The sequence below is a fragment of the Rhinopithecus bieti genome, unplaced genomic scaffold (genome assembly GCF_001698545.2).
Source record: "Rhinopithecus bieti isolate Rb0 unplaced genomic scaffold, ASM169854v2 scaffold_11944, whole genome shotgun sequence".
In the NCBI taxonomy this organism is placed as follows: domain Eukaryota; kingdom Metazoa; phylum Chordata; class Mammalia; order Primates; family Cercopithecidae; genus Rhinopithecus; species Rhinopithecus bieti.
The window spans coordinates 1313433-1328008 of record NW_016807378.1 but is presented as its reverse complement, the minus strand read 5'-3'; the positions used below and the strand labels follow the sequence as shown (position 1 = coordinate 1328008).

The 14576-nt window shown below is 35.1% G+C and overlaps 1 protein-coding gene across 1 annotated transcript in view; it reads left to right on the top strand.

Annotated features, from left to right (window-relative positions):
- The window catches only part of PDE3B (phosphodiesterase 3B), a 102823-nt gene that overhangs the window by 14895 nt on the left and 73352 nt on the right, over nucleotides 1-14576 (top strand). The window contains exons 3-4 of the mRNA XM_017881535.1: nucleotides 1769-2017; nucleotides 4695-4831. Of these exons, the coding sequence (XP_017737024.1) occupies nucleotides 1769-2017; nucleotides 4695-4831 (386 nt within the window). The remainder of the gene's footprint in view (nucleotides 1-1768; nucleotides 2018-4694; nucleotides 4832-14576) is intronic.

Sequence of the window (14576 nt, the reverse complement as noted above, 5' to 3'; positions counted from 1 at the left end):
CTCGTTGTGGTTTTGATTTGCATTTCTCTGATGGCGAGTGATGATGAGCATTTTTTCATGTGTCTGTTGGCTGTATGAATGTCTTCTTTTGAGAAGTGTCTGTTCATATCCTTTGCCCACTTTTTGATGGGGTTTCAACAGTTTTTAAAAAGTATTGAGGAAAGGTTACTTGCAAACAAAAATTGTTTTTGTATGTGTTCCATTTGAATTCTGTGGTGGCTAAATGAGACCACTACAGAATTCCAATGAGTGGTTAAAATGACAAAGTTCACAGAAAAGGGAGTATAAACGATATAAATATTATAAGGAACATTTAGAATCACAATAATCAGAGAATTCAGGTTGAAGCAGAAATTAGAGGGTTTTTTTTTTTGGCTATCAGATAGGTAAGGATTAATTAAATTCATAGTTGCTAATTGTAATGGGATATGGAAAAATAGGTGCTGTTATATACAATTAGAAGTGTAGATTGCAACATATTCTAGGGCAGTTTTAGAGGAATGCCAACATTTTAGCATGTTAGTTTGCATTCAGCAATTCAGATTATGGGAAGCTGTGTTTAAGAAATCTGCTTAATTGTTCACAGTAACATATATAGACAGGTGTTTATTTTAGTGGTATTTGCAAGGGAGAAAGGCTAGAAATAGTTGGGCTATGCCCTGGTGTCAGAAAATGTTTTAAAATAAAAACTAATACATATTAACACTTCACAAGAAAAAAAAATCCACAAAGAGCAGACATTATGTATCTGTGTTGGTGTAATGTTCATAATATTTCTAACTTCCAAAATGTATTGAGGATACTTTAATAAACAGTTTTGTTGTGAACTCATTAATTTGAATAATAATTAATTCCAAACATACCCAAATGTAAGTTCAATGTACAACAACAACAAAAAACAAAAGTAACATTTAATTTACTGTTCTGATTGTTAGTCCACTTATTTCTATGGGTAATCAAATTGAACGTTATATATATGTTTATTCGAAGAGTAAAAATCATCTTATGTTTAAATCAGTGACATATTTCTTCTAAATTAAAAAATTCTTTTCTACCAATTTTTTAAAGCCTTGCCTGATGCTACCCTGTCTGTGAGGTTTTTGTTAATTATTCATCTTTAAGTTATCGCTCTCTTTTGAACTGATAACATTTTTTTCTGTATTTTTAGCTCATCATTTTCCATAATATTAATAGTAATAATACTTTTAATGCTCTAAATCATACATTATCCACTTCTTTATTTGCTTTACATATATTATCAGATTTCTCATATTAGCCCATAATAAGGTAGACATTACTATCCTTTTTTTACATTGAAGAAACTGAAATTTTCAGAGATTAAGTAAACTGCTCAAGGTCACACAGGTGAGATTAAAGTTTAGGTTTCAAATTCAGGTATGTTTGCTACAAAACCTTGTCACTGTGTTAGACTGCCTCTTAAGTGAGTCAGGTAAATGAAATAAGTGCTTTATGTGTTTAAAAGAAAGTTTGTTATAAAGGAAAGGAAATAATCAATGAATTAATGAAATGTTCAAATTAGACTTTAAAGTAAATACAGATTTAGTTTTATACTTGTCATTAGGTAATTCAGTGTTAGTAATTAATACCATTAGATATAATGTGATAATCAGCTAGTGAAAAAGAAAAAAATTAAAGTTCACAGTTATTTGCTACATATATATATAAATTTTAAGTTAGAATTATACCATTTGTTATATTATTTATACCATGTACAAATGAATGAAAATTTCACTTTTTTTCTTTCTAGAATTCTGGAGGCGGAAATGGAGTTGATCTTTCAGTGCTAAATGAGGCTCGCAATATGGTTTCAGATCTTCTGATTGATCCAAGCCTTCCACCACAAGTCATTTCCTCTCTACGGAGTATCAGTAGCTTAATGGGTGCTTTCTCAGGTTCCTGTAGGCCAAAGATTAATCCTCTCACACGATTTCCTGGATTTTACCCCTGCTCTGAAATAGAGGACCCAGCTGAGAAAGGGGATAGAAAACTTAACAAGGTCAAAATACAGTAATCATCCAACCCTATTTATCAAATTTAATGATATTTTCAAATTAACTGCTCCTTTAAATTCTATATAAAATACAATTTTCCTTTCAAGGACCAGACATAATATTGAGCTGCTTGGGATGTTAGAGGCAATTATAAGCTCAAATAATTATAGTTGAGTATTCAGTTTTTATTTTAAGTACATTGCTGTGATTAGTACTTATAATTTGAATGGTAACAACTATGTATTATTATTCTTGTTAAGAAGTAGAGAACAACAAGCAAATTTTGTTCCAGGGTGGTACAACAAACTAGTAGCCAGATCATTTTATTGCTCTATTTTATTCTTTAGAATCCAGGAATTGTTCTTGTTGAGCCAAGAAGAAATGGTCATTATAATATCCATTTTATGAATTACATAGCATTATTTTAAAATGATTTTATATTTTTTGAACCCTGTTTTACCCCTTTTATACCTACTGGAGATTACGGTAGCCCAGTAGGCATTTTTTGATTTTTTTTTTTTTTTTTTTTGAGGCGGAGCCTCGCTCTGTCGCCCAGGCTGGAGTGCAGTGGCGTGATCTCGGCTCACTGCAAGCTCCGCCTCCCGGGTTTATGCCATTCTCTTGCCTCAGCCTCCTGAGTAGCTGGGACTACAGGCGCCCGCCACCGCGCCCGGATAATTTTTTGTATTTTTAGTAGAGATGGGGTTTCTCATGGTCTCGATCTCCTGACCTTGTGATCCGCCCACCTCGGCCTCCCAAAGCATTGATTTTTATATCATTAGAATAGATGATTAATTTCTCTTTAAAATATAAATATTTCAAAATAGGATTTTCTTTAGAAAATAATAAATACTGTTCTAAATTGGTATGCATTATCGTTATTCAGAGTGCTTTTACTTGTTTTATTTGACTATTAGTATCTTTACCAATAGCTAAAATCATAAAACTTTAAAACTAGAAACATTTTAGAAATTATTTTACTCAACCACTTTATTCCAGATAAGGAAACTAACCAAGAGAAGATGAAATTTATTTCAGTTAATTTTGTCAATTGTAATAATGCTTATAGAACTTAGAAATAGATAAATATAGTTTTTGTAGGAATTTTGATTATCAGTTAATTTTGTCAGTTGTCAGCATTAGGGTTTAGAAATGTGGAAAAATTAAGCAAACCCAGTTAGAGGAAAAGAATTTCAAAAGTACTGGTCACAGTCCGGATCATAGTTATGTGATACTTTTATTTTTTTAAAGTTTATACAGTAGCACCTACATTAGTCAAAACCCAATTAATTAGTACTTAGTTATATGACTTCTTTTTCAGCAGTCTACCTTATAAGAAAGAGATTAATCACAAGCATTCAGAGGGCATAGCAATAAACCATAAATAAAATAACTCTAATGTATTCTTGAGTTAGTTTTCACTCTACCCCTCCTTTGCATTTTCTATTGATATTTGATACTCAGGATAGTAATTTTTAAAAATAGTAATTCTTAAAATTTTAAATCAGAAATCATATTGATATCAGTATTTAGTGTAGAAAAGTGTGCTGGTACATTTTAGGAACATTTTAAACATAATATTAATTAAACAGGATGCCTAAATGCCTCATTTCCTGAGCATTGTAGTTAATCAAGGTTATTTTGGGTTCTGGAATCTACTGATAGAGTAAGTCATATAAGAACCAGGAAATAACCCTTATTCCTTTTCTTTGTGTTCCTTAAACTCCTTATTAGAATTCTATATCAAATTTGTCTCTCCTTTTGGAAAAGCATATAAAAAGCCTGATGTTACTTCAGAAAAGGGCAATGGCATTTATTTAAAAAACAATAGGCAAAAGGGAAAAGGAACAGATAACTTAATATAACTCTCTTATACACGTTAAAAACAAAGAAAGATCGTGTGAACCTAAATTACAGTCAACAAGGATATTAGCATAAAGGACTTTTTCACTGCAGGTCTAATTAGCTATTAACCTTTACAAAATCAGTGTCCTTGGGAAAACTGAAATATAAGACAGATATTTATCTCTGAGATTGCTGCAGTGTCTGCTGATAGAGGAAATTCATAAAAAGCAGAAACTATTATGTAAATCTCAGTAAAACATTTATAATGGTCAAAAATGGAATATTGTTAATTGAACATTTGGGTTAGTTGAGGATATTTTTTTAAATTAGGGCAAAATATTAATGCTAAAGGTGTTCTGTATTTAACTCAGTCATTTATTCAAACTCAGAATCCTGCAGTTTCTCCTGATTAACCACTAAGTAAATTCCATAGCACTGTACTGAAAATATAAAAAAATTAGAATATAGGGCTGATCATCCCTGGTCCTAAGATTGTCCTCTGAAGTTGATTTTCAGGGTAAATCTTTCATATCCACTTTTTAAATTGCCAATTGATTGTTTCTCATGAAACAAGTAGTAAAATGTATAAAAGGAAAAGAATCTAGTTTAAATTATAGAGCTCAGACATATTTTGTAGTAGGAGGAAGAGGAATAGAATAACAAAATAGAATGTAAAATTTGGAGTAAATTGACAGATTTTCAGAATAAAATGTTTCTTTTTTCTCTGTACATGTTAAAAATATACTTTGTATTGATACTTGCATGTGCCATCACTAATATTACATATATAGCATATTAAAGAGTGACATTTTAAACCATTGTTAAATTATTCAACAGGGACTAAATAGGAATAGTTCGCCAACTCCACAGCTGAGGAGGAGCTCAGGAACTTCAGGATTGCTACCTGTTGAACAGTCTTCAAGATGGGAACGTAATAATGGCAAAAGGCCTCACCAAGAATTTGGCATTTCAAGGTAAAATCGGCAGAGCCTTTTAAGAAACTTGAATCAAATGCATCTACTTTGTTTCTGTCGATAATGTTTCAGTTAGTTCTGTAAGCAGAAAGGAATGGTTGAAGTATTTTAGGTATAGGACAACATGTGTAGTAATAATATGGTAAAATAGAGAAACTGATTATTAAAAAGAAGCTAATGTGTCTTGTCCTAAAACTTTGATAGGCTGGGTACAAAATGTGCTGGATCCCTGAGAACATGAGATAGTTTAGGGAAATTAGGATCAACTCAGGACTGGGTGCTGGGGAAGTTTTTAAATCGACAGAAGTGGCCATTACAGGGTTAGCCACCAATCCAATGAATAGTATCCAGAGGTAGGTCTGCAGAGTTGCTGACTTCTGAAAAGAGGAGCACGTTTCCAAGGGTCATCACAGTTGTTAGATTGAAGGTAAACAGACTTTCAAATCCTGTTGCTGCTGGAGACTGAGACAACTATTATATTCTATATTCTGTTGAGGATTTACTTGGAACTGAACAATGCTAATCTTATAAATGAAAGTCATCAGTAACTTTAAGTAAATGAGGCTGGGAAAATGCAGGAGCTGAAATCTCCTGAATGTAAATATATACATTTACCCTGATAACAAAGGATTTAATAATACAGTACTTTGTCTTTTGAAAACCAGGAAAGATACTGATCCTTGCTTGAGTTTATCGTAATTTTCTTTACTCAGCTTTCTAATTATGTTAATATAAGATCGGAATTGGCACAAATTCTGCGTTAACCACTTTCTGTTATTATTGAGTGTGTTTTATACTTTTGAGCTGTCGTCGTTTCACATTTGAAACAGTAGATGGCAGGATTGGACCATAGATATTCGTTAAAATTTATGTTAATATTTGCATCTGAAAGAATAAGATGATTATAATTTTCTAGATTCTTAGGTGGTTTATTGATTTGAATCTTGTATAATATATTCAAGCATCTGAACTCCTTTTTTGTAAAAGAAAAATTGAATGGAGCGATGTCTAAAACAGGAATGCATTGAAGTATGAAGAGTACTGTACAGGAAAATGAGCACTGGTCCAAAATTTGCCATGACCTGAACATCATAGTCTTTTTTTTTTTTTTTTTTTTTGTGGTAAAGGAAGCAGGATATAGGGAAGTGAATGATGTCAGGAACAGAAAATGTGACAGTATTTCTTAACTATGGATAGCATTATCTTGAGAATATACTTGGGTTTTAAAAGGAACGATAAAAATGTTTTATATTTTAACCTTTCATACTGATGTAACAGCAATGCATTTGCAGTTAAAGAAACATTTGATACATTGAATTAAGGTCATTTTTATCCTGCTGCCTCAGATAATTGATTAAAACAGAAGCATAGTCCAGAGAAAACTGATCTTTAACTCTGAAAAGTGTTTATTATATAAAGCTAAATGTAGGTAGGTTCTATATAATGACTTAACTCTCATTAAAACAAAATTTATGCCTCATAAAATATTTAGAAATTTGGAGAATAAATTAATTGGTGGTGTTATATAAATCTGTTTTAAAGAGACCAGGGTAGACGTATCTTTTCTGGTTTGCAGAAGCTGGAGCCTCTTGGTAATAAATGTCTATGTGTACTTTGCACATAGGTGGGTTATGATGGGAATATATGAAACATTTATAACAACTATTCCTTTTCAGATTCAAATCTCTAGATCAGTGCTAATAGAAATTTTTGTAATGATAGAAATAGTTTATATCTGCACTGTCTAATATGGTACTCCCTAGCTACATGTGGCTGTTAATCATTTGAAATGTATCTAGTATGACTGAGGAACTGAATTTTAAATGTGATTTAATTCTTATTAATTTCATTGAGATATAAAGAGCCATATGTAACTGTTTTGTAGATATATGCAACATCCATATTAGTGCAGCTGTAGATCTTTAATGTGTAGTGATGTTTTGTTCAGGAATCTTTAGACTTTAGTGGCACAAAACGAATAGATTTATGACTCTGAAATCATCTTGACTTTATATTAGAGTACTCTAGAATCGAGATCTCATATCCTTGATTTTGAGTCTTGAGCTTTGGATTCTGATCACAGTTTGCCTGACTGATTTCAACATGATTCCAGTGTTGAACCTCTCATTTCCTGAGCCTGTACCTGAAACCAGATTTCTCATCACTCCAACTGCTTTTTCGTCTGTTGGTATTGTTCTGCCCTTATTTCCTGGCACAATGCTGCCATCCTGTAGTGGAGTGGTTGCTTACAAAATTGATTTACTTAGAGACTTGGTGTTATCTTTGCATCCTGTCACCTTATTCTACAGATGACAGTTGTCAGATATTTGTCTGCATTATCTTTTACTCTCTATTCCTTCTTCTCCTTTATCACTGTGCCTATACTATTTTATGCTTTCATTGCTGTTTACTTGGGCTATTGAATTAGCCTCTTAATTCCAGTTTCCAGTACCCTTCTTGACTTTATTAATCTTCTACCTTACACTACAAATCTTCCTTAAATAAAACTGTGATTGCAGTTGTCCCTGGGTATCCCTGGGGGATTGGTTCCAGGCCCCTCCCCTTCCCATGGGTACAAAAATCCATGGATGCTTGAGTTCTTTATATAAAATGGTGTAGTATTTGCATATACTCTCTACACATCCTTTCATATACTTTAAATCACCTCCAGATTACTTATAATACCTAATGCAATATAAATGCTGTGTAAAGAGTCGTTATACTCTATTTTTTATTCGTTTTTTTATTACTGTTGTTTTCCTTGAATATTTTGATTTGGGGTGGTTAAATCTGTGGATGTAGAAACCTCACATACAGAGAGCTGACTGTATATAGTTTTCTAGTCATTGCATTTTGGACTCTTTACCAGTCCTATAGAATAACGCCGAAATTCCTAGTGTAGAATGTGAAACCCAATTATTACCTCATGACAGAGCTGCAACCCTTACTTGGAAAAAGTTAATGAACTAACACAGATGAGCAGTCTTTCAAATAATGAGATAGAAAAATGATATGGAAAGCTTTCTAGGTAAAAACAATAGGCATATAACTTGTTTAAGACTCTTCGTTGATGTTTTCTGATAATTTTGTTCTTAGTTTAACTCCATTTGAAAATTAAGCTAAATTATGTTTCAAAATAATTAAAATACAAACAATGAAATATATATATAAGGTATTTGGATAAAATACTATTGCCAGGCAATGAGTTATTAGATTTGATTACACAGCAGTGGTGAAGATAAATGGTGACTCACGGGTTTAAAAGCAAGTCTCTTTAGTGTAGGAGTATGAGGGTAGTGTAGGAGTATCAATTATAGTTGATAGCCCACAGGGTAATTGAACACAACTTGCCTGTTTTTTTCCCCAGGGAAAACCTGTTCAAAAGGAGTGACCTGTGAGCCCTGAATATATATGCTGTTTGACCTCAGAGAAGACTGGGTCCCATCACTCAGTTCAAAAATAGCAGTTCAGTCTTCTTTTAACTCTAAGTATAGGTTGAGCATCCCAAATCCAAAATGCCCCAAAATTCAAAATTGCTTGAGTACAAACATGACTCTGCAAATGGAAAATCCCACTCCTGACCACATGAGACGGGTCAGAGTTAAAATACAGTCAAAAATTTGTTTCATGCACAAAATTATTTAAAATATTACATAAAATTACCTTCAGGCTATGTGTATATGAAATATAAGTGAATATTGTGTTCTATCCCCAAGATATCACATTGTGCATAGGCAAATATTCCAAAACCTGAAATCTGAAACACTTCTGGTCCCAAGACTTTCAGATAAGGGATATTCAACTTGCACTAAAACTAGAACTCAGAGATGGGTAATTCAATCATCAGCAAGTCCAGAAAACAACCTTTCTTGGAACTTTCTGACCAGAGAAGTCTCATCCCAGATCTGAAAGTTAAACAGAAGGCAAGATTAAGGGTCATAGTGCCATTCCATATGGTCATTCCATAACTGTGCCTTATAATTTATCAGAGATTTACACCAAGGTTATATTAGCAACTTGACCCTATTTGAACCCCAGCAATTCAAGAGGGCTAATTGTGTCATCCTACTCAGCTTCTTAAGAGAATAACTTTGTAAATTTAGACATCAATTACCAAGTTTATACAACTGCATTGAAACTGAGTTGGTACAGACCTTATTAAGGTAATTTGTATTGACTCTCTAGAAGTCAGCTCTTAAAATATAGCTTAGCTCAGGGACCATAACTTTTGATGTCTCTTATTTGTTTGCTTTTGACAACTCATTCCCAAGTGAGTAGAAAAAGAAAAACAAACTCAATTTCTTCCACCATACTCTGACAGCACATTTCTGATACCAGATGTGTGGGGATTTCTCCCCAGCAGCAAGCAAGCAAGCAAGCAAGCAAGCAGTTCTATAGTAGACATAAGCTAGGTGTCCTATAATTCAATTATTTCTTTTTCTTTCTTTCTTTTTTTTTTGAGACAGAGTCTCACTGTGTTGCCCAGGTTGGAGTGCAGTGGCAAGATCTCGGCTCACTGCTACGTCTGCCTCCCGGGTTCAAACAATTCTCCTTCCTCAACCTCCTGAGTAGCTGGCACTACAGGCACATGCAACCACTCCCAGCTAATTTTTGTATTTTTAGTAGAGATGGGGTTTCACCATGTTGGCCAGGCTGGTCTCGAACTCCTGACCTCACATGATCCGCCTGCCTTGGCCTGCCAAAGTGCTGGGATTACACGCATGAGCCACCATGCCCAGCCTAATTCCATTATTTCTGACACCATCTACCCGGAGATAGCGTCAGATCATACTGGTTAAGGACTCAGTCCCACAAGACTAATCCCCACTTCTGATGCCAATAGCAAGCCTCAGGTTATTTTGCCTGTGCTTCTGACCAACCTGCTATAAATCAGGGTTCCCTCAGCCCCCTACCTGGATTCAAGTAATTTGCTAGAGCAACTCACAGAACTCAGGGAAGCATGTTTACTGGTTTATTACAAAGAGTATTTTAAAGGATACAAATCAACAGCCAGATGAGGAGATACAAAGGACAGGTCTGGAAGGGACCTGAGTACAGGAGCTTCTGCCCCTGTGGAGTTGGGTTATGCCACCCTCCTGGCTTGTGGACATGTTTTGTTCACTTTCCTGGAAGCCCCACGTGTTTGGCTGTTCACAAGCTCCTCAGACCCAGTCCTTTCTGGATATTTATAGGAGCTTCATTTTATAGGCATGATTGATTAAATCATTGGCCACTGGTGAGCAATTTAAGCTTTTTAAAATTTAATTTAGTCCCTCTCCTCTCCCTGGAGGTTGGGGAGTGGAGCTGAAAACCCCCATCCTCTAATCCTGTCTTGATATTTCAAGTGACTAGCCTCCATCCTGAAACTGCCTAGGAACTGCGGGCCATCAGTCAACTCATTAGCATACAAAAAGACACTTTGGAGATCCTCAGGATTTTAGGAGTTGTGTGCTAGGAAACAGGCACTGGACTAAAACCAAATATGTATTTCACAGTATCACACCAAGTCTGACTTCAATCACCTTCCTACCAACTGTTAGTAATCATTGGAACTACTACTCTGCTTGTCTTCTGCTTTCTTCATATTGATTTATGTAATTTTATTGAGGTGTGTATTTATCTGTTGCTGGGCCAGGACATAATGGGAAGATTCGGGAACTAATCTGATAACCTATCATTTGACCTGTAACTCTTAATTCTAAATAGCTAAATGAATGTATGATATACAGAAATTATTGAAAGACCCTGGATCAAGATAGAAGACATTGGAGCAGTGCTGTGGTGCCATTCTGAAAGGAGAAATCTCTCTTTGTCTTGACTATTAATCAGGGAATCAGGGAGTGGACTTTGGTATAATACACAGATTTTTCTCTCTTTTTTGAGTTTTCTTTCTTTTTTATTTTAAACTAGAAGCTTTTAGAGTATTTGTATGCTGTGAATGATATGGACAAGAACATGTTTATGAGATTTAATTTTGTTTGCATGACTAAGTGTTTGAAAGCTCAATTCATTATCTTATTATTACTGTTATTATTATACTTTAACTTCTGGGGTACATGTACAGAATGTGTAGTTTTGTTACATAGGTATACACGTGCCATGGTGGTTTGCTGCACCCATCAACCCGTCACCTACTTTAGATATTTCTCCTAATACTATCCCTCCCCTAGGTCCCCACCCCTGGACCGGCCCCAGTGTGTGATATTTCCCTCCCTGTGTCCATATGTTCTCATTGTTCAACTCCCACTTACGAGTGAGAACATGCGCTGTTTGGTTTCCTGTTCTTGCGATAGTTTGCTGAGAATGATGGTTTCCAGCTTCATCCATGTCCCTGCAAAGGACATGAACTCATCCTTTGTTATAGCTGCATAGTATTCCATGGTGTATATGTGCCACATTTTCTTTATCCAGTCTATCATTGATGGACATTTGGGTGGGTTCCAAGTCATTCCTATTGTGAATAGTGCCACAATAAACATACACGTGCATGTGTTTTTATAGTAGAATGATTCATAATCCTTTGGATATATGCCCAGTAATGGGATTGCTGGGTCAAATGATATTTCTTGTACCAGATCCTTGAAGAATCACCACACTGTCTTCCACAATGGTTGAACTAATTTACACTCCCACTAACAGTGTCAAAGTATTCCTGTTTCTCTACATCCTCTGCAGCATCTGTTGTTTCCTGACTTTTTAATGATCACCATTCTAACTGGCGTGAGATGGTATCTCATTGTGGTTTTGATTTGCATTTCTGTAAGGACCAGTGATAATGAGCATTTTTCATGTTTGTTGGTTGCATTAATGTCTTCTTTTGAGAAGCGTCTGTTCATATCCTTTGCCCACTTTTTGATGTGCTTTTTTTTCTTGTAAATTTCTTTAAGTTCTTTGTAGAGTCTGGATATTAACCCTTTGTCAGATGGATACAGTGCAAAAATTTTCTCCTATTCTATAGGTTGCCTGTTCCCTCTGATGATAGTTTCTTTTGCTGTACAGAAGCTCTTTAATTAGATCCCACTGGTCAATTTTGGCTTTTGTTGCCATTGCTTTTGGTATTTTAGACATAAAGTCTTTGCCCATGCTTATGTCCTGCATGGTATTGCCTAGGTTTTCTTCTAAGATTTTTGTGGTTTTAGGTCTTACATTTAAGTCTTTAATCCATCGTCAGTTAATTTTTGTGTAAGGTGTAAGAAAGGGGTCCAGTTTCAGTTTTCTGCATATGGCTAGCCAGTTTTCCCAACACCATTTATTAAATAGGGAATCCTTTCCCCACTGTTTGTTTGTGTCAGGTTTGTCAAAGATCAGATGGTTGTAGATGTGTGGTGTTATTTCTGAGGCCTCTGTTCTATTCCATTGGTCTATATATCTGTTTGGTACCAGTACCACAGGAAAGAACAGGCAGTAATGATTGCTGTTCTGCAGCCTCTCCTGGTGACAACCAGGCAAACAGGGTGTTTTGGTTACTGTAGCCTTGTAGTATAGTTTGAAGTCAGGTAGCATGATGCCTCCAGCTTTGTTCTTTTTGCTTAGGATTGTCTTGGCAATGAGGGATCTTTTTTGGTTCCATATGAAATTTAAAGTAGATTTTTCTAATTCTGTGAAGAAAGTCTATGGTAGCTTGATGGGGATAGCATTGAATCTATATATTACTTTGGGCAGTATGGCTATTTTTGCGATATTGATTTCTCCTATCCATGAGCATGGAATGTTTTTTTCATTTGTTTGTGTCCTCTCTTATTTCCTTGAGCAGTGGTTTGTAGTTGTCCTTGAAGAGGTCCTTCACATCCCTTGTAAGTTGGATTCCTAGGTATTTTATTCTCTTTGTAACAGTTGTGAATGGGAGTTCACTCATGATGTGGCTCTCTTTTTTGTCTATTTTTGTTGTATAGGAATGCTTGTGATTTTTGCATATTGATTTTGTATCCTGATACTTTTCTGAAGTTGCTTATCAGCTTAAGGAGATTTGGGGCTGAGGCAATGGGGTTTTCTAAATATGCAATCATGTCATCTGCAAACAGGGACAATTTGACTACCTCTTTTCCTAATTGATACTGTTTATTTCTTTCTCTTGCCTGATTTCCCTGGCCAGAACTTCCAATACTATGATGAATAGGAGTGGTGAGAGAGGGCATCCTTGTCTTGTGCTAATTTTCAAAAGGAATGCTTCCAGCTTTTGCCCATTCAGTATGATATTGCTTGTGGGTTTGTCATAAATAGCTCTTATTATTTTGAGATACATTCCGTTGATACGTAGTTCATTGAGAGTTTTTAGCATGAAGGGCTGTTGAATTTTGTTGAAGGCTTTTTGTTCATCTATTGAGATAATCTTGTGGTTTTTGTCATTGGTTCTGTTTATGTGATGGATTACATTACACAAATTATTGATTTGTGTATGTTGAACCAGCCTTGCATCCCACAGATGAAGCCTACTTGATCGTGGTGGATAGCTTTTTGATGTGCTGCTGGATTCGGTTTGCCAGTATTTTATTGAGGATTTTCACATCAATGTTCATCAGGGATATTGGCCTGAAATTTTCTTTTTTTGTTGTGACTCTTCCAAGTTTTGGTATCAGGATGATGTCGGGTCGGCCTCATAATATGAGTTAGGGAAGATTTCCTCTTTTTCTGTTAAGTGGAATAGTTTCAGAATGAATGGTACTAGCTCCTCTTTGTACCTGTGGTAGAATTCAGCTGTGAATCTGTCTGGTCCTGGACTTTTTTTGGTTGGTAGGCTATTAATTACTGCCTCAATTTCAGAACTTGTTATTGGTTGGTTCAGGGATTTGACTTCTTCCTGGTTTAGACTTGGGAGGGTGTATGTGTCCAGGAATTTATTCATTTCTTCTAGATTTTTTAGTTTATTTGTGTAGATGTGTTTATAGTATTCTCTGATGGTAGTTTGTATTTCTGTGGGATCAGTGGTGATATCCCTTATATCATTTTTTTGTTGTGTCTATTTGATTTTTTTCTTATTCTTACTTATTAGTCTGGCTGGTGGTCAATATATTTTGTTGATCTTTTGAAAAAAACCAGCTCCTGAAATTCACATTGATTTTTCTGAAGGACTTTTCGTGTCTCTGTCTCCTTTAATTCTGCTCTGATCTTAGTTATTTCTTGCCTTCTGCTAGCTTTTGAATTTGTTTGCTCTTGCTTCTCTAGTTCTTTTAATTGTGATATTAGGGTGTCAATTTTAGATCTTTCCTGCTTTCTCTTATGGGCATTTAGTCCTGTAAATTTCCCTTTACACACTGCTTTAAATGTGTCCCAGAAATTCTGGTATGTTGTGTCTTTGTTCTCATTGGTTTCAAGGAACATCTTTATTTCTGCCTTCATTCCGTTATGTACCCAGTAGTCATTCAGGAGCAGGTTGTATAGTTTCCATGTAGTTGTGTGGTTTCGACTGAGTTTCCTAATCCTGAGTTCTAATTTGATTGCACTGTGGTCTGAGAGACAGTTTGTTATAATTTCTGTTCTTTTACATTTGCCGAGGAGTGTTTTACTTCCAATTATGTGGTCAGTCTTAGAATTAGTGCAATGAGGTACTGAGAAGAATGTATATTCTGTTGATTTGGGGTGGAGAGTTCTGTAGATGTCTATTAAGTCCACTTGGTCCAGAGCTGAGTTCAAGTCCTGAGTATCCTTGTTAATTTTCTGTCTGATCTGTCTAATATTGACAGTGGGGTATTAAAGTCTCCCACTATTATTGTGTGGGAGTCTAAGTCCCTTTGTAGGTCTCTAAGAA